At 35.5% G+C, this 21,439-nt stretch overlaps 1 protein-coding gene across 1 annotated transcript; it reads right to left on the bottom strand.

The window, feature by feature from the left end:
* Window positions 1–11,133: 11,133 nt before the first annotated feature.
* Window positions 11,134–12,363, bottom strand: LOC149557162 (SKP1-like protein 12). The gene is made up of 5 exons (XM_089830131.1): window positions 12,241–12,363; window positions 12,073–12,141; window positions 11,561–11,607; window positions 11,381–11,387; window positions 11,134–11,271 (listed from the first exon to the last, which is right to left on the bottom strand). The coding sequence occupies exons 1-5, from the start codon at window positions 12,361–12,363 to the stop codon at window positions 11,134–11,136; spliced, it is 384 nt and encodes a 127-aa protein (XP_089686257.1).
* Window positions 12,364–21,439: the final 9,076 nt, after the last annotated feature.

Here is a 21,439-nt window from a genome sequence, read left to right on the forward strand (position 1 = left end):
AAATCACTAGAAGATGAGACAACAAAAACAAAACACTAATTTGCTACAACCAAAGGTGCCAAAGGATGATCCTTTGCCAAAGAGCCAGGAATAGTAGAAGAATCCTCCACCAAAATATCTTGAAGAGAGTCAACATCACCTATAGAGAGGACCTTGTGGATTTTTTAGTGGTCATCTAAGGCCCCTTTCCACCAAGAAGGGGGCATCTTTGATCTAGATTTACCAGTAGAGTAGCCAGAAGCTAGGTGACCAATCTTGTGGCACTTCCTATAGTGGAAGGGGATACCCTCATAGTCAAGAAGGATATTCCATGATCCTAATGTACAAGCCACTGGAATAATTTCTGGAAGTCCCTTAGAGACATCAACCTCAACCAGTATGCAACCATGCAGTGTTCGAAAAACATTGGATGAATCCTTATCAATCAAGTAGAATGCACCAAGGGATCTCCCCACCTCCTCCAAAATAGAATCTACCCAAAGGTGAAGGGGGAGATTCAACAGCCTAACCTAGAGAGGGAACATATTAAAAGATTCTATCAATGGCTTGAAATCTTTATCCCAAGGTTTAGCCATCAAGGGAAACTTCGCTTCCCAATAGAAAACATGGTGAAGGATAACATCTCTATCAGTAGCAGATTCAAATTTAACAATGAACAACCCCCTTAGCAAAGGGTAAATATGGGCTATCTATGTAATTATGGGGTCCCAAAAATGGGAAATCCAGGCATGCAAGTCCAACAAAGAAGGCCAAAAACCCTTAAAATAAAAGATAGCAGCATTGGCTGAGAAGTCAGCCATATAGCTTGAGATCTCTTCAATAATATCAAATTTTAAATCAATCTCTAAAGAGTTACTGCAATCGGAGCCCCAGAACGCACAGTATCATGTGTTAGCATATTTAAGGTGGTTGTTGTTGTCCCTGGAGCCAAACGTCCACCTACCTCCCTGACGGCTTGCAGAATGATCAAATAAATTTATTGCATGGTAGGTGAAATTTTGAAATTCAAAAATGGGGGGAAAACATTTTGCAAATATAACAAAAGGAATGATTAGTTTTATTCAACCAATAAGAAGAAGGAGAAGAAGTTGAAGAGCTCAGAAGTTGCAGAGCAGAGAAGGCAGAGAGAAAAGTGATCAGCAGATCAGTCATTGCAGAGATAGAAGGAATCATTTTCATGTTTGTAGTTGCACATGGTTCTACCTGTCATTCTATAAGTTCATAGTTCATAGTTTATTGTTTTCATTTGTCATATTGAAGTAGTGATTGCTCTAGGCATTATTGTATGTAGCCATTAGAACTGCAAGTTTAAAGTTTATGAAGTTTGAAGTCTTAGGGTTATATTAGAGTTTTCTAGTTGAAGCCGAATGCTCCCAGATTTGTAATAGTTTGAATTTGAGTTGAATAGAAAGAAAGCATGCATACTGGAATCCATTGTTTTCATTCTTCTATTCATTGCATTTTGGAAAGTTTATTTGAAATTTTGAAGTTCTGGCTCTCCGATTTTAATGGTAAACGTTGTTCACGCAATATATCTTCACTCGGTGAGACCTTGTTAAAAGTTCATCTCTGCTGTCTCCACCGATTTCACTCGGTATCTTCATCTACCGGGTTCCTCTCTCTAGTAGCTAGCGAGTTCACTCAGTAATCACATTGTCTATCGAGTTCACTCGGTAATCACATTGTCTACCGAGCTCACTCAGTATCCTTTGGTTACCGAGTTGTGTGTTCTTCATTTACCGAGCTCACTCAATAAACACTCTTGCCAGTTGGTTTCTTTGGTTACCGAGCAATTTTTTTGACACTTGGTAATAGTTGTTCCCGAGCAAATTTTTAGGGTTAGGTTGTGAGTTTTGAAGTTGTATTAATATTTGTCACATGGTATAAGAGCTTTGAGGCCCCACATCCACAGTGAGTTAGGGAATTTGTTTCCTTGGGATATTTATCATGGCAGGAGATGCAGGAAAGATTTGGCAGCAGTCTCCATCATTTAATGGATAGAATTATGATACATTTGCAAAGAAAATGAAGACCATTATAGTTACAAATGATTTATGGGAGTTTGTGATTAATGGATTCAATGATGTGACAGATCCAACTCAGTATGATGCTCGCACAAATGCACAAAAGACTCATTTGAAAGAGTCAAGGAGGAAGGATGCTAAGCCATTAAGTTTGATTGAAGCAACAATGACATAAACTATTTTTCCCAAGATTGCAGCAACAAATTATGCAAATGAAGCTTGGGATATCCTTGAGAAAAGCTTCAAGGGTACTAATAAAGTCTGCACAGTAAAGCTACAGAATATAAGGAGGGAGTTTGAGAACCTTCAAATGAAGGAAAATGAATCAGTTGCAGACTTCAGTTCAAGGACCTCCAATGTGATAAACTAGCTGAAGTCAAATGGAGAAGACTATCAAGAGCAGAGGATAGTGGAAAAGATATTAAGGATTTTACCTCATAGATATGACCATTTGGTCATGACCATAGAAGAGGGAAAAGACCTCACTGTTTTGACAATGGATGAGTTGATGGGTACACTTCAAACCCATGAGCATAGGATCAACAGATCTACTTCTTCATCTTCCCAAGAGTGAGAATTCAAGGCTCAATCAAATCCAAGAGGAAGGGGGAGAGGAAGAAATGGCTCAGGCAGGAACTCCAGAGGTAGAGGCCAAGGTAATGGAGGACAAAGAAATGCTGCAACAGAAAGCTCAGGAAGAGCAGATGGAGCAAATAGCTCACAAAATACTTCAAGAGGAGGTAAGAAAAACTACAACTCTAATAAGAGTAATGTAGAGTGCTACTACTGTCATAAATATGGGCATTATGCAAATGAATGCTGGAAGAAGTAGAGTGATCAGTCAGGACATGCAAATGTGGCTGATGTGAATATGGGAGGAGGACCCAATCCTGTTGCCTTCATCATGTGTAATGTAGGTGAAGAAGGAAGTCTTGAGGTTTGGTACCTCGACAGTGGATGTAGCAACCGCATGAGTGGTAATGAAACCTTGTTTTCATTCATTGACAAGAGTTTCAAATCAGAAATTAAGATGGGTAACAATGGAACCCTACCAGTTGTGGGCAAAGGATCTATTATGGTCTACACCAAGAAAGGTGAGAGAAGGGAAATACAAAATATTTATTTCACCCCTGGTATGAAGCACAATTTTATGAGCATTGGTCAGCTCATTCAAAATGGATACAAAGTGCTCATGAAGAATGACAGGTGTATCATTCATGAAAAGGATGGAAGCAAGAACTTACTTGCAATAGTTCAAATGACCAAGAACATAATGTTTCTCTTGAGGATTGAGACATGTTTCTCATCTCAAGTTAGTGCTACACCTCTCACACAATCAGCTCTAAGGAGTGTGATTGAAGATCCCTCATGGCTATGGCACCTCATGTATGGTCATCTTGGCTATGCTGGTTTAAATTTATTGTCAAATAAAAGAATGGTAGAAGGTTTTCCATGTATTGGAAATTCATGTGACAAGTGTGAGGCTTGTATTTTGGGTAAGCAACATAGGCTTCCCTTTAATTCTGGAAATTCTAGGAGGGCTAGATATCCATTAGAGTTAGTGCATACTGACCTAGTCGGTAATATGCAAGTTACTGATCATAGGACATGGGTTTATTTCTTAAAGAACAAATCTAAAGCATTTGATAAATTTGTAGAATTTAAAGCCCAGGCTGAAAGAGAATGTGGACATTATATCAAGGTCCTTAGATCAGATAGAGGAGGGGAGTATACCTCCAATTCTTTTGCAAATTTTTGTAGGAAACATGGCATAAAGAAAGAGCTCATACCCAGCTATACACCACAACAGAATGGAGTGGCTGAAAGAAAGAACATGACCATTGTTGAAATGGCAAGGAGCATGATGAAAGAGAAAGGTCTCCCAACTGAATTTTGGGGAGAGGCTATGACAACAACAGTTTACCTAATTAATAGGTGTCCCACAAAGGTTGTTCATGATAGAATTCCAATGGAAGCATGGTCACAAAGAAGATGGACAGTTGAACACCTAATGGTGTTTGGATGTGATGCATATGCACATGTGCCTAAAGAGCAAAGGCAAAAATTGGATGATAAAGGTGTGAAATGCATTTTCACAGGGTACAACCCAGAATCAAAGGCATACAGATTGTATGATCCTTTGAACAACAAGATGATGCTTTCAAGAGATGTGAAATTTCTTGAAAATCAATCTTAGTATGGACAAATTGATGAGTCACCGAGCACATCAAGTAAAGTGCCAATTATGAGTGAAGAAGATGCTGATGAACATCAAGAAGAAGGAACAGATAGAAGAAAAAGTAAGCAACCTCAGTCATTACCAAGCTCCTCTAGGCATGACCGAGTGTCAGTGCAAAGTAGTAGCAGTGAGGATTCTAATCCCACACTCTCCTCCCTGTTACCAAGAAAGACCAAGAGTCTTAGGGAGATATACCAAGATGAAAGGTATGAAGATTATGATGAAAGTGTTAATTTTGCATTATTTTCTCATAGTGATCCACTTTATTTTGAAGAAGCTATTAAGGAGAAGAAATGGTGTAAGGCCATGGATGAGGAAATAGATGCTATAGAAAGGAATGAGACATGGAAGCTAACTGATTTGCCTCCCAAGAAGCAAGTGATTGGAGTGAAATGGGTCTACAAGACCAAATGCAATGTTGAACGCAAAATTGATAGGCATAAAGCAAGGTTGGTCATCAAAGGCTACAAACAGCAGTATGGTAGAGATTATGATGAGACCTATGCCCTGGTTACAAGAATGGAAACTGTGCGTGCTGTCATAACAATTGCAGCTCAGCACAAGTGGAAGGTATTTCAAATGGATGTGAAGTCCGCCTTCCTAAATGGTGTATTGAAAGAAGAAGTATATGTGGAGCAGCCACCTGGTTATGAAGTTGCAGGTGAAGAACATAAAGTATATAGATTGAAGAGAGCTCTCTATGGGCTCAAGCAAGCTCCATAGGCATGGTACAGTAGGATTTACTCATATTTGATGAGCAATGGCTTTAGCAAAAGCAATGGTGAGCCTACTCTCTACATCAAGGAAGCAAATGGTAATGTGTTGATTGTTTTCTTGTATGTAGATGATTTGATTTTTTCTGGGAATGACAAGGCTCTAATTGGTGAGTTTAAAGAGGCCATGAAAAGTGAATTTTAAATGATAGACCTAGGTCTCTTGAAATATTTTCTAGGATAGAAGTAAAACAAGTGCATGATGGCATCTTCATCTCTCAAGAAAAATATGCAGGGAAAATCTTGGGGAGATTTAAAATGCAGAACAGTAAGGTAGCCCCCACACCAACAGTAGTAGGTCTGAAGTTGAGCAAGGAAGACTCTAGCAAGAGAGTGGATCCAACACTATACAAGAGTATGGTTGGAAGTTTAATGTATTTGAATGCAACTCGGCTAGACCTAATGCATGCAGTAAGTCTAATTTTTAAATTTATGGAAACACCAAGGGATTCCCATTAGCAAGCGAGAAAGAGGATCCTAAGGTATGTGAAAGGTACCAAGGGATTTGGGATTTTGTATACTGCAAATAATGAATTCAAGTTGGTGGGTTATACTGATAGTGATTGGGTTGAAAGTATAGATGATAGGAAGAGCACTTTTGGATACATGTTTCCTATGGGATCGGGTGCAATTTCATGGGCATCCAAGAAGCAACCTATTGTTGCTCAATCTACAGCAGAGGCTGAATACATTGCAACAAATGTAGTAGCATGTCAGGCTATTTGGTTAAGAAGGATCTTGACAGATTTGAATGAAAGGCAAGAGGATGGAGCCACAATTTATTGTGACATCTCATCAAATGCATTGTCTAAGAATCCAGTCTTCCATGAGAGAAGCAAACACATAGAAATCAAATATCACTTCATCAAAGAGTTGGTGGAGAATGGGGATATCAAAATAGAATTTTGTAAGTCTGAGTAGCAGCTAGTAGACATTTTTATCAAGCCATTAAGCATTGGAACCTTTGTACACCTAAGAGAGTGTCTTGGTGTAGTTGATTTGGATCAGTAGTGATCCTTGTTTGTTTGGCTTGGGATGAAGGTGGAGTGTTGGAAATTTAAGGCAGTTTTTGTTGTCCCTGGAGCCAAATGCCCACCTACCTCCCTGACGGCTTATAGAATGATCAAATAAATTTATTGCATGGTAGGTGAAATTTTGAAATTCAAAAATGGGGGGGAAACATTTTGCAAATATAACAAAAGGAATGATCAGTTTCATTCAACCAGTAAGAAGAAGGAGAAGAAGTTGAAGAGCTTAGAAGTTGCAGAGCATAGAAGGTAGAGAGAAAAGTGATCAGCAGATCAGTCGTTGCAGAGAGAGAAGGAATCATTGTCATGCCTGCAGTTGCACATGGTTCTACCTATCATTTTGTAAGTTCATAGTTTATAGTTTATTGTTTTCATTTGTCCTGGTGAAGTAGTGATTGTTCCAGGCATTATTGTATGTAGCCATTAGAACTGCAAGTTTAAAGTTTATGAAATTTGAATTTTTAAGGTTATATTAGGGTTTTCTAGTTGAAGCTGAATGCTCCTAAATTTGTAATAGTTTGAATCTTAGTTGAATAGAAAGCAAGAAGGCATACTTGAATCCATTGTTGTCCTTCTTCTATTCATTGCATTTTGGAAAGTTTATTTGAAAGTTTAAAGTTTTGGCTCTCTGGTTTTAATGGTGAACATTGTTCACACAATATATCTTCACTCAGTGAAACCTTCTTAAAAGTTCATCTCTACTGTCTTCACCGAGTTCACTCAGTATCTTCATCTACTAGGTTTCTCTCTCCAGTAGCTACCGAGTTCACTTGGTAATCACATTGTCTACCGAGTTCACTCAATAATCACATTGTCTACTGAGCTCACTCGGTATCCTTTGGTTAGCGAGTTGTGTGTTCTTCATTTACCGAGCTCACTCAGTAAACACTCCTGCCAATTGGTTTCTTTGGTTACTGAGCAATTTTTTTGACACTCGGTAATAGTTGTTCCTGAGAAGATTTTTAGGGTTAGGTTGTGAGTTTTGAAGTTGTATTAATATTTCTCACATCATGAAGCCCTGGCTTATTAGCAAGTCCACCAAGACCAGCCTCAAAGGTAGCCACATCAACATACGAAATGGTCAAACCACCCACACCAGGAAAACAAACCCTAGAAGCTGAAGGGACCTCTATAAAGTTGAACATAGGAATAAACTCGATATGAAGCTAGTTAGTCTGAGAAATTTTTGTACCATCATTGGCAAAAACTTGTTTTTCCTTCATCTATTGTTTGTGTTATTTTGCAGATGAAAATTGAAGTGCTTCTAGATTTTCTTTCTTTTATTAATGTGAGCAGTGTTATATAAATGTGAATATTTCTATATATAGATATTTGACTAATAAAAAAAATTATGGAAAATTGAAATAAGAAAATGATTTAGAACATGCCTAAAAGTTAGCCCCATATTTGATGCAACTTTTAAATGTACAAATATATTGTGTTAAAAAGAATTTGAAAAATTCAACATCATGGCTTCCTTTTATTTTTCTTTAAATGAAAGAAATCTAGCAATGTAGAAGAAATAACACTATAACAGGCATTAAGGAGCATAACTAAATGGGCATGACCACTAGTTGCCAAGATAACTTTCCTTAGTTGATGGTCTCACTTAAATTAGTAAGAGAGTTAAGTTTTCTATTTGTTTAATAAAATCTAGAATCCAAACCATCTATCCATTTCTTAATCTATCCCATATCCTATTAATTATGCTATTGGGGTTTTGGCTTTGTAGTTTGTAGGTGTAGGATTATTGCAAAGTTACATACTAACCTAGAACAATGTAAACATAGGAACCAGTAACAATTGACATTGATTCATTGTCCTCCACAAGCTTTGTCACTCCAAAGTTAGTAAGGTGTGCATTAAGATTTGTGTCATGGAGAATTTTTTTGAATTGACTTCTATGTGTAAAACAAAGGAAAAACAAACATGGGGAAGATAGCATAATCTGTGAATGGTACCCATAGAAATATTATATCATGTAAGCCAATTGGCCAAGATTTTTTGCGAAGCCCCCTTTCTTTGCAACACTTTTTTCAAGTTTCCATTTGGCATGTACTTTTAGATGAGCATTGAACTCACAGTAGCCCAAGAATCTCACTATATTTTTTTGTCTCCATGTTCCCAACACATCTTCCTCTACTAGGAAGCTTGAATCTTTGTAATCTTTGGCATGTTCATGGCTTCTCCATCACTTTCTCACTATTAACATGTTACATTGTTTTCCTTTATGTAGGTCAGTATGTCTATGCTTGTGAAAATCAATCTTTGAAATGTATTTACTCACCATTTCCATTCATCACTGAGATAGACATTGTCCTTGAAAATAGTATTCATATAGAGAATCCTAGCTTGGAATTTTTTGTAAACTAAATGCATGCATACCAATAAAATTGCTAGAGGAACTCAAAATATGCCATGGTTTCAACAACTTCTATGTTGTACACAACTCTGTACACAATAATATCATTTTTTCATGGTTTTTTATTTCATTTTGAAAAAGTTCAATTTTTTTCTCTGTCGCCAATAATTTACATTTCTCCCTTTCTTTGCTCAATTGATACACTGTATTTTTTTTAATGCTAACAAGAGTTAGATTATACAATTTTTCTAATTTATGCCCAATCCAGAGCATACAAACAAAAAATATGTTCCCATGAAATATATTTTTCTAGTGCTGGAATATTTGTTGTTTAGGCATGACAATATTATATAATCTACTACATGAACTTTCAAGTACTTCACTACTCAAGGCTAAATATAATAATATTGTCATTGCCATCTTTTTCATTGCTTGCAACAAGTGTTTTATGAGGTAAACAAAAAAATGTATATAATCATGGATGTTAAGCAACATTAAAAAATAAAACTAATGGCTAAACACATGAGGCATACAATGTATTAAAATGTATAACATCATGGCCTTGTTAGCTTTGACAAACACCGAGAACTTATCCATAGCCAATCATATGAGTTAAAAAATTTAAATTTAGGAATTTGAACACTTTGGATCTTGCTCCTAAGCTTCTCATATGTCTTCTACTAACTCTTAAATACATTGGATTCATCTTCTTACATAGAGATACTATCCAATATGTCATGAGAAGAGAAGAAAGTTCCATAGAAATCACCACCATACTTTATTTTTTACTATAGTTAATCCTGAAAACTTTGCATTGCACCACCTTTGGCAAAAACTAGGTTGCCCTGTAGGTGTTGTTTGTGTTGTTTCACACATGAAAATTGAAGTGCTTCTATTTTTTCTTGCTTTTATCAATGTGAGCATTGTAATATAAATGAACTACTATATAATTATGATTTCGATATAGAAAGTTCATTTATTGTTTTCAATGATCTCTTCTTTGTGGTAAATCAACATATATAGTGCATTGAAAAAACATAAAGAAAAATGGATGTGATAGTTCAGTCAAATATCTTGGCAACTTCTAATTAATAAAGAAATCAAAGTTAGAGCCATACTAAGGTAGGGCTAGAGAGGCTGGATAATTCAATTAGAGAGCTCACAAAGAACCACATTGGTATTTGCAAAAAGTTAAAAACCTTACTAAATTCTTCATGAAGGTCTACTACCATCAGATGAACCAGGATGAGAAAAATATAGGTAACAAGAATGAACCAATGGCTCCATTTATGGCTTCTTGGTGGAGGACTAGCTCAAGGCTCTCCTTGAAGAGCTTTAGGTGCGGACAACTAGCCCTAATCTTTTTTAAAAAATGTTTTGGCCTTTGGAATAACAAAAATAATAAGCCATTTTGCTACTGGAATGGTTTTTCTTTTTTTGAAGTTTAAAAGTAGTATCGGTTAGATAGATGGGTGATAATGCACAACTTTGATCAACCTTGTGGTACACCAGGGTCCCTTTCTTTTGCTTGCTATCTAATACATCAAAAATAAAATATAAAATCTAATAGTTTATGGATTAACCATTGTGACTTTACAAATACATTTGATAGTTATAAAAAATAATTACATGCTAAAGAATTCATTTATATCCCCAGATCTTGGATCATTTCATATGATCCATATTGATCAAGGATGGACAGTCCCATCCAATAGATAGCAACAATCTGATTGGTTAGATTTTCATGCTTAGGTTGACCAATTAATGTAAGGATGATCTTAATAAGTTTTATGGAAAGATAATTTATTCTTTAAGCATACACACAAATGCATACAATTTTCTAGTTTATCCTTGAATTTTGACAGAAGCTAGCATTTTCTAACAAAAATTCTGATAGTTGCTCTCATTTTCTAACATAAGCACAAAAATATAAAGAGTGCCATAGAAAATTAGATTTCATGAGATATAAAGCTTTAAAAAAAAATCAGAGAATAATTCATACAGAAAAATCCTATATACGGAACTAATAAATAAAAATTTGTAGACTATAGTACACATGTTCTAGGTGACATTAGTAAAATCTAAATGATGAATATTGAACATATAAATTTTTAAGAGAAGCAAAAATCTTGAACTCAAACTACAAAATAGTATATTTTATCACTTGTGAAACATGATATTTTATGAAAATGACAAGAAGACATAACAATCTTAACACACTACTATAAAACTATTATTAAATATAAAAATCCAACCAAATGTCATGCCATCAAATATAGAAGTTCTTGACAAAAAAATAAAATAATAATAAAGATAATTGACAAGAAAACAAAGTACCATGCTACAAGGAAAATAGAAAGATAGTTAGCTAACAAGAAAAAGTAGCATCACTTTGCATTTGCTTGATATTTTCCTTTGAAATATCAAATGTACCAACAAATTATAATTGCAAAACATTTCATCGCTATCTTTCCAAGACGGTCATAGTATAAAATCTCAGAGTACTTTTGATTGAAACTTTATCAGTCGATCCCCAGAACTACAACCAACACTATTTAAATGGAAGAGACCAGGCAAATACCTGGTCCTTAAATATCACAATGTTCTGGTCATTATTTGATAAGAAAATCCGTACCATGCGAAAATACTATATGTAAAACAATTTGTCTGTGAATCGAAATTTATTCTGAAGTCCATGCCCGCATTTTCACATCTTATTGCCCGCCTCTTCTTCAGGACAGTGATATGTCGCCCGTAGCTCTTCTACGGTCTTTGTCCTGAGCATGTCAGCTACCGTTAAACACATTAAATTAAAAAGGTTCTTGATTTTGAGATCATCTGCCGCCTATTCAAAGCAAAGAAAGATTAATAAGAACTCGTCATTTTTACCGCCTATTAATAATCTGCCGCCTATTCAAAGCAAAGAAACATTAATAAGAACTCGTCATATTTACCCCATATCTGCAGACATTAAAAGAAATGCAGATTTAAGACGGGGTAAACTAAATGGATTGGAAAAAACAGTACACTAAAATATAAATGTTTTACTCATAGCTCTCAAAACACATTATCCCAAATCTTAATTATTAATCTCTCATTCTAATTACATATTGCAGGTTGTTCAGAAACATTACATTCTGTACTCTACATAATACAGGTTGCAGGCTCTTAATAATGCATTCTACATACATTATTTCAACAGCAGTTAAAACTGACAATTCACACAATTTAACAGACATATAAACTAACCCTAATTAATTCTTAGTTCAGTGAAAATAATAAATGATCTCAGTGCCCATTAAACATATTGTAAAGTATACTACTCTAAAAGAATAGCCCATTAAACATATTGTAAAGTACATTGCCCTAAAAGAATTGCCCATTAAACATATGGTCTACATTAAATAAAAAACAAGAGATCTAGCTATCTTCGACGAACATAAATAATGCACTCCTAATTTTCAAGGCCACCAAACAAATTGTTTAAAAGCTTTTGAAAATCCACAAACGAAATTCAAAAACACAAAAAAGTTGGCTAAGCAACGACCACAAAAATGGCTGAACCGTCGAACTTTCCAAAATAAAAAGGTTCAGCTATGTTTCTTAAACCCTAATTATCCAAAAGGGAAATGAAAATGGCACATACCGTGCCGAGACGGAAACAGGTATACAGATCTACCTCCACGAACTCTTCATCCCACTTTTTCACATCCTCCTTTGGAATGAAGTCATTCTTGGCAGCTTCAACATGTTATGTATAATATGTGATAACCTTTTGGAGGATGCTACTGTGCACCTAAGGCAAGGAGATGACGCCCTCCACGCCCGCATCCAGAACCATTTGCCTGATTTTTCCAGACACAAATGCCATGCTCTGATCCACCTCAAACACCACATCGTCTGAGCTCTTCAGTTGCACTTTGCCCTCCATCGCCATGGATGATTTTGGGATTCAAAACAGGAGACTTGATGCAGACAGACAAGATCCACAAAAGATGGTAACTGCCTCTCGGTACAATAAGCTACAAATACATCTCGCTAACCCTTTATTTATAATAGTGTATGCTAACCTTTAAATCTCTGGGTCTTCAACGAGGTGCATGATTTTCTATACATAAAATTTGGGTTCGTCCTTAACTTGGCCTTTGCATATTTGGTTGTTTATTTTTTCATTTATTAGTTTTATTCATAAAATATTGTTTATAATTTTTGGTTCTCAAAGTTTTTCTTAATCTAGGACCATTTTAAAAAAAAAAAAATTTAAGGTGAAGTTTGACTATTTTTCCTTCATCTTAATAAATATTTCCAATTTTCTATTCATTGGATTTGGTGTCATTTTTATCATAGCCTTGTTCTTGTAAATAGTGTATTACAGGTAAATCTCTTGACTATTAACTTTTGTTGGTCCCTAAGTGATGTGGGTGATTTTCTATACATAGAAAATAGGTTTGTTTTATCTCAGGCTTGCTTTAGTTTGTTGGAGTTTTATTAAGTTTTATCCCTTGAATTTTTTTTGGCTTAACCCTAATAGAATTTAATATTTTTTTATACAAAAGATTTGGTTTCATCCCTATCTTGAACTTCACATTTTTTCTATTTTTTTCATGGCCTACAATAGTGTATTTTACATGACGATATATAGTGAACGACTAAATTTCTAATTGTTTGTTTTATTTGTAACCTTTAACCTTGGGTGATATTTTATAACAAGGACTAGGGTTCATTAATAGCTTTTCTTTGGTTTATTTATTTATTTTTCTACATAATAGGGTATGTTATGGGATCATTTGCTGAAAACCATTACTTTGGCCTTTTTGATTGGTTTTGTTTGTCTTTTGTACACAAAACATCTCCTTACTTTTTGAATGTTAAATACTTTTGCTTAGCCCTAACATATGTGGATGATTTTCTATACATTGGATTCGAGTTTGTCCTTTTCTTAGCCTTAGCTTAAATGATCTCTTTTTATTGTATGACTATTTTTAGTTTCCTAAAAAATAAGAAAACAAATTTGTAATGTACTAGTCTCAAGTGATTGAAAATTGCATTCAAAGAATTTAGAGTAGTGTAAATTTTAAGTTTTTCTATTTTAAACATAGAAGGTATATTTGTTTATATTTGTTTTATTTCTTTAGCATAAACTACGTTTTATCTATTTTATTATTATTATTTCAAAATTATAAATAAATAATATAAAAATTGTTTTCCTCAATAAAAAATCCAATCTCTGGAAGGTGTAAAAGTAGGGAAACACATAATTAGTTACATAATTGGCATACTAGACAAAAATCCCCATGGTGGAATCTAGAGAGAAATGACAAACCTTTAGCCCTATTGCAAGGACCCTTTGCCAAACATGGGTGAAAGAGTGGTATCTCATAGTTTATTGATTTGATCAAAGATGGTTCCTTGATTAAGTGAGAGTAACTTGCTTCTAAATTTGCCATACCCTCCTAGCATATAAGAACACATTCTATCATGAAGAAATCTTGGTTACAAGAAAAAATTACCCTTTGAATGTGGGGTTCCTGCTAGTCATTTTGGCCCCTCCTGTTTGGTTCCCATTAGGCTAGCAAAGTGGCCAACTTTCTTTTTGTTTGATGAGTCATGGCAGTTCAGTGCCTAAATACTTTTTATATTGTGAGTGAGCAAAGTAGTTAGTATGGCCTTAGTCACGCAGTCACCTAAGTGGAAAGGATACTTTAAACTTCAGCAATGAATGTGAAAACTATTGTGTTCGTATGGTCAGAGCCTTAAAGACCAAAGAGTTTGAGATGACAATGAAGGGGTGAAGTAGGTTAGAGGCACCTAAGGAAAACTCTGTTCACATGGTTGTAGGTGTAAAATGTTTAAATTGTAAAGCATCAATGAGGTTAAAGCATTTAGGATTACTTCCAATCATGCAATCGTAGAAGTTAGGTCATAACATGCAAGATAAGCCACAACCTAGAAAATATGACTATAATGTGTATAAATTTGTTTGTTTACATAGTTGTGTAATTGAAGTGAATAAGAGCTATGAAGCCAGTGACCATGTGATATGGCTAGATTGAAAAGAGAGCATAACAAGTAGTGTTGTCATGATGTTCAAGAGATATTAGCTAGGATAAACAATGAAGCAGTGACTAGGCTAATAATGCACCAAGAGTCCTTTTCTCACATGGTTGTAGGGTAAGATTTTAATGAAATAAGAGAGGTTGTGAACCTAGGAAGTCTTGAATTTTGCAGAAAGGAATGTTTGAAATCAGAATTTATTTGTAAAGCCACGACTTTGTGACCGATCAATTACGCATTCACAAATAATAAGCATGATTGTTAATAAGAAGGAGCGACCATGCGATCAAATTTTTGAAAAGGGTTAAAATCCTTAAGTCACCTAGGTACACAATTAATTGCCTAAAGTATTAACCAGACTACAAAGCAACAATAAAGATGTGGAACCTTGATCACTTGGTTGCTAGTTTTAAATACTACATTATAAATAGGGTTGCAAAATAGAAAACAAGAGCAAGTGATTCATCATAGGCTTGACATGGTAGTTAAAGAAAATATGATGATCTAGTGGAATGCTTCAAAGATATAAGGCCATGTGGTGAGGTTGACCTGTGAATTAATTTGACTTGACTATTGTAAACACTATCAAGAATCTTATTGATGGTGAATAAATGCAAATTTTATTTTTACCACCACCATGGTTATCCATCTACCAGTTAGACTAGTTATGTTTTTCATTTATGTTTCTTCAGGGCCTGAGTTTGTATGTAGAAATCAAGTTTTCTTCATATGGATCTGCATCTAATCAAATATTTCTCAAATTAGTATTTAGTATTCTCTACAACTTGAAGAAAATAGTTTATTTTTAGGTTTTAGTTGTAGTCATCTCAGGTATACCTAAGCTATAAAGGAAAATTTTGTGACTCTTTCAAAGGGTTGGTCAATTCTCTAATTCTGTATCAACTATATTGCATACTCTAGAATTATAATTTCCTTTCCCTATGAATCAATATACTTCTTTGATGTACCTCTTTCTTCCATTAATATATTCTACAATATCTTCTTGCCTTCTTATAATGTTTTTCTTCCATTCTTAAACTTGTATGTTGTATCTATTTTTCCTTTAAATGATATAGGGTGAAGCTCCTTCCTTATAGAATTCTATTGGTTTCTAATCTTCATGTGGTTGTTGAGTTAAAGAAAAGATTGAATCTGTATACTTTGGGATTATATTGATGAACTATGTAGTCCTAGGTAGAGATAAGACTAGACATGCTATTTGGTGTATCACCCCTCTAGACTAGATTAGGTAGCTTGATTTTATGCATTCCTTTCTCCCTTTTCCTTTGAGAGTTAGGTGCATCCTAATAATGAGGAAGCCAACCTTCTTTGGAGACTCAATCTTATAGTTCAAGTTTGATAGCTTGGAGATAGTTTCCATGTTTCACAAGGTTTCCTTTAAGTCAAACATCAGACAAGGGTGCAAACCTTTGTGAAAATAGTTTTTGACATGCCTAATGGGACAAATATAGATTCATAAGTTCACTAGTTAGCTAGTTTGAAGGTCCATTCACTGAGAAATTGGGTTTTTTTCTCAGTGCCATCAACCTTTGAAGGCACTCATTCAACACCATGGTGACTCTATGCATCTATCGGTTTCAATAAACCAAGTGTTGAAGTTCTTTTCTTAAATGCCTTATCATGGACCCAATTTATACAAATTAAATAGATGTCCACACTCAGTTGAGATAACAAATATACCTCATCACAAACTTTGACAATTTCAAAAAGAGTAATGATGGTAGCATTACTATACATAGGGTTCTTGAACTTTTGAAAAATTAGCTATAACAAATATATTTCCCTTTTTGTGGTTATTTTGTGAAGTTGAAGCTTGTGGTTTTATCCTATAAATGTGAAAAAGAAGGAGAAAACAAAGCATGTACATCTTGAGATGATACCATGTATGGAAGAATTAGCTAGGAGAGTGCAGTAGGTATTGTAAGTATGTAATGGGCAACCTGGAAATGCCTAAGAACTAAACAAACTGCTAAAAGTGATTTTAATGTCTTTGCATAGGTTTCAATCCACATGACATGATCAAGAAGGAAATTATGCAAATTGAAGATTGAATCGCTATTGAAATAACATTAGTTCTCAAAATGATAAAACCAAATACATAGTAATGTATTCCAATGGCCAAACCCCAAGTGAATGATGTCTAGAATGTTACAAGAGAGGATGAATGTTCTCTAATGCCAAGACCAAATCTCTAACTCACACCTCCAAGCTTTCATCAAATGCAATTCACAATCATCCAATGCTAAACAATGAGGCTCCCACCTCTATTTATACTTTCCCTACACCCTTCTAGAATGAAATCAAATATTAATTAACTACAAGTACTATAAGCTTCCCCTTTCCAATAATTAACGCACTCTCTAGAAACTCCTCCCTTGCAATACAGTAATTAATTGTGCTTCTAGAAAATTAAATTACTAGAGGCTTCCCCCTTTCCAATAATTAATACACACTCTAGAAGCTTCTTTCTTGTAATACAACAATTAATTAAATTAATTAAGTATAAAGTCACCTTTTAATTTTTAATTTATTTAATGACTTTATAGGAAATTAATTTAATTTCCTCTTATGCCCCACTTAGCCTTTGGAGCATGTGAAGGCTAAGAACTCCACTTAGCTACTAAAAAGATGGGGACATTACAGTCTACCCTCCTTGAAATTGCTTGTCCTCAAGCAATCTTAGTCCTATTTGTTATAGCACCTACTCACTCTCCCAAGTAGCATCTTCCTCTAACAAATATCTCCATTCCACTAAATATTCTTTAATCAGCCTATTTTATAGTCCTTTTCCTAGTATCCAAAATAGCCTTAGGAATCAATACAAGCTTTCCCTCCTCATCTAGTGGTGGCAATTTTGTTGAAGGCACAACTCTCTAAATGATGGCTTTCTTAAGTCTTGACACATGAAACACGTTATGCACCCAACTACCCTTTCGAAGCTCAATCTCATAAGAAACCTTGCCCACCCTATGAATCATTTTGTAGGGGCCATAAAACCTAGACTTCAACTTCTCTACTCTAGTCTTCTTGAGTGATGATAGTCTGTATGGTTGTAGCCTCAGGTAAACCATATCCCCAACCTCAAAGTTGTGCTCTATCTGGTGTTGGTTAGCGTACAATTTTTTTTCTGATTTTGGACTTGTATATTTTCCTTGAGCACTCACAAAATATCCTAACTATCCTGCAAGAAATGTTTTTCTTTGGGCACTCTACTATCCCCTAAAACTAGATCCATGAAACTAGGTGCTTCTTAACCATATAGTGCCATGAATGGAGTCATTTTGATGGACATATGATAAATGGTGTTATAACAGTACTCTCCCATATGTTTCCATTTGACCCAAGCCCTCTATTGTGTAGTCACATAGTTCCTCAGATATCCTTCGACCCATTTATTCACAACCTCTATCCACCTATTTATCTGTGGATGATAACTAGTGCTAGGTGTAAGATCTGTACCACACAATCTAAATAGTTCCTGCCAAAAAGTACTCATAAATTTACTATCTTGATCACTGACAATAAAACTAGGTAGCCCATGTGACATGAATATCTCTCTAAAGAAAAAATCAGCCACCTATGTTGCTATGTAAGTGGATGGAATAGCAAATAAGTGAGCATACTTCATCAGTTGGTCAACAATCACATAGATGCAATCTTTCCCCTGTACTCATGGTAACCTAGTGATGAAGTCCATAGAAATACTTTGCCTTTTCCTGTCTAGAATGGGCAAAGGTTGTAACAACCCTACATGATATATGTGTTCTCCCTTATTCTGCTGACAAACTACACACTCCCTAACATGCCTTCGAACATCATTCGTGAGCCCTTTCCATGTGAACCACTCACAGATCTACCTATAGGTCTTAAACACCCTTGGATGTCCAGCTATAGGTGCATCATGAAATGCCTTTAGTATTACTTCCCTAAACTATAATGAAGGAATCAAATATATCCTACCCTGTAACTTAATCAATCCATCCATCACCATGTAACAATTATCATGTATGGTGCCTACAATTACTCTAGAAGCCAAAGTGTCCCTCACACACTCTTCTATGATCTTATTTCTCCAATATCTTGTGATCTCAGGTAGAACACAAATATAAGGTCTCCTAGATAAAGCATCTACCACCACATTCTTCTTACCTTTGACAAACTCAATGTGAAAGTCACAGGCCTGTAACTTTGTAATCCACTACTGTTGTCTATCATTTAGATCACGCTAGCTCATGAAGTATTTGATTTTGTTGTAATAAATTTTTATAACAAAATTCCTCCCAACTAGGTAGGGCTAAAACTTAGCCAATGCATGCATAATAGCCAACATCTCCTAATCATAGATGGAATAGCTCCTCTTTACTCCATGGAGCTTCCTGCATCAAGACTATCCCAATCCTATCTCCTAACACATCACAATGAAGCTCAAATGGCTTCATGAAATATGGTAGAGCTATTATTAGACATGATCACATCACCTTCTTAAAATGATTAAAACTTCTATGAGTTGTCTCTATCCATGTGAAGGCCTCTTTCCTAGTAAGGTCTGTTAAGGCTGTAGTGATCTATGAAAATCCCTTAACAAATCTCCTATAAAACCTATAGAGATCAAGAAATCTCTTAAGATGTGTAAGATTCGTAGGAGTAGGCCAATCAACAATAGCCTTAATCTTTTTAAGATCTACCCGAACTCCATCTGTGCTGATGATATGCCCAAGGTAAAGTAGCTTAGTCATCCCAAACTTGCACTTAGATTCCTTGGCATACAGTGACTCTTTCTCCAAAGTGGACAACACCATCTCAAGATGTTGTAAATGCTCCTCCCAACTCTTACAAAATACTAAAATGTCATCAAAGAAAATCAAGACAAATCCCCTAAGCTACTCCTTGAATATGTGATTCATGAAACTCTGGAATATAGTAGGGGCATTGGTTAGCCCAAATGGCATAACCAAAAACTTGAAGTGGCCATAGCGACACCAAAAAGTTGTCTTATCAATGTCCTCCTCTCTCATCCCAATCTGATGATACCCTGACCATTGATCAATCTTTGCAAAAAAGCATGCACAATGTTACTCATCAATCAGCTCATCTATTTTTGGGATGGGATATTTGTTTTTAATGGTCTTCTTATTTAATGCCTTGTAATTGATGCACATGAACATCACCCCATTCTTCTTCTTTACCAACACTACTGCTAAAGCAAAGGGGCTCTTACTAGGCCTGATATGCCCCATCTCCAACAACTCCTTAATTTCCCTCTCTATCTCATTGTTGTGTTTCTTAGGATGATGATAAGGAGTAATCATAACAAGTTTGGCTCCCTTCTTGAGCTCAATAACATCCTCTATCCCTCTATCAGGAGGAACCCCATGTAAAATCTCACCAAATACCTTAGTGTTCCTATCAAGTATATCCTAGATATCTAGTGGATGACTCTTCACCTGTGGCTCTTGTGAAGTTGGCATAGTGAAATATTCTACTACCCACTCTATGTTATTATGTTGAAATAGTCTCTGCATTCTCCTTAGAGAAACTATTCTGCAACTCCTATCTAAAATTCCTCTAAATACAATAGTTTTTCCCTTATGTTGAAACCTCATCTCCAATTTTTCTAGGATAAGTGTAAACTCTACTAGCGAGGCCATCCATGTCATGTTGAGGATGACATCATAGTCTCCCATGTCTACCACATAGAACTCATTTTCCAACTCATAGCCATATCCAAACGTGATGTGAAGATTAGATACCTTTTGAGTCATAAAAGTTTGTCACCATTAGCTACCATGACTATAAACCCGATGTGTTCCTCAGTCTGTAGACCTCTCTTGGCTACCAATTGTGCATATATAGAATTATGTGTAGCCCTAGTGTCAATGAGTGAGATCAATTTCTGCCTTTGGATAGTACCCTTGACCTTAAATGCGATTGCCTTTTGACCATGACTTCTCTACTAAGAAATACTCCATTTTATTTTCTTTAGCCTTTAGAGGAGACTTTTAAGATTAATCCCAAGGCTCTTTGGAATGAAAACATAACTTCTTCTTTCTTAAATCATTCAAGGTGTCATTATCCAACTTATCTCTTTTTGTCTGAGTATCCTTGTCAAAAGTTCTTTTGTCCTTCTCCTTGTCCTTTTTCATATAAGAATCCTTGTGCTGAAATTTTCTCCTAAATAAAGAAGGTGCTAAGTCATGAACCTTTTTAGTAGCCTCCCACAATGTAGTTGGGTCATGCCCCTTGACCTAACCTCACAAAGGTTTTGAGATTCCATCCATAAACAACACTATTAACCTCCTCTATGAAATATCTATAATCAACATAGCTAACCTCTGAAACTCACTGATATATGTCTCAACTGATCCCCATTGGTTGAGTTGTGCCAACTCCTTTAACTGTAATTTGGGATCCCTAGTATCAAATCTCTCTATGAGCTTCTCAGTAAAATCCTCATAAGATGTGATATGATTATGTCCCAAGATTGCCATGCCATGGTGCCACCACTCATGTGTTGGTCCATCCAAGTGAATAGCCACATACTTAATAGCCTTGTCTTCAGCCATAGGATTTAGCTACAATTATGTATCCATCTTCTGCACCCAAGCTCGTGCAGTCATCTTCCTTGAAGCATCATAATAAGGTAAAGAAAGTTTCCCAACTTTCTTTCTCAACTCAAGGTTTTGACTTCATCCTCTTGATCTGGGCATGTGTCCGATCCTCAATTCCAAGTAATCTCTGAGTGAAATGTCCACCTGAAACTCTAGTCCACTAGCCTCCCAATCCCTCTTGAACTGATCCTGTAACTCCATAATTTGTAGTTCATTAATTAGCTAAACTAGATCTTTGGGTGGGAAGGTGGGTAGAAGACGTCTCAAGCTGGCTATTTGAGCTGGGCATGCAACATGTCTAAAGTTATTAGCCTCATTCCCATTATTTAT

Source organism: Cupressus sempervirens, chromosome 5 (assembly GCF_028749045.1).
Source record: "Cupressus sempervirens isolate cs-2001-9-10 chromosome 5, ASM2874904v1, whole genome shotgun sequence".
In the NCBI taxonomy this organism is placed as follows: Eukaryota; Viridiplantae; Streptophyta; class Pinopsida; order Cupressales; family Cupressaceae; genus Cupressus; species Cupressus sempervirens.

What these genes read in the sequence shown, in the direction of transcription:
- LOC149557162 (XM_089830131.1), bottom strand. Translation starts at nt 12,363, where the DNA reads ATGGCGATGGAGGGCAAAGTGCAACTGAAGAGCTCAGACGATGTGGTG. An exon ending in TGGATGCGGGCGTGGAGGGC is followed by an intron (nt 12,142 to 12,240) that starts GTCATCTCCTTG and finishes TTCATTCCAAAG; the next exon opens with GAGGATGTGAAAAAGTGGGA. An exon ending in CCTGTTTCCGTCTCGGCACG is followed by an intron (nt 11,608 to 12,072) that starts GTATGTGCCATT and finishes TAATGTATGTAG; the next exon opens with AATGCATTATTAAGAGCCTG.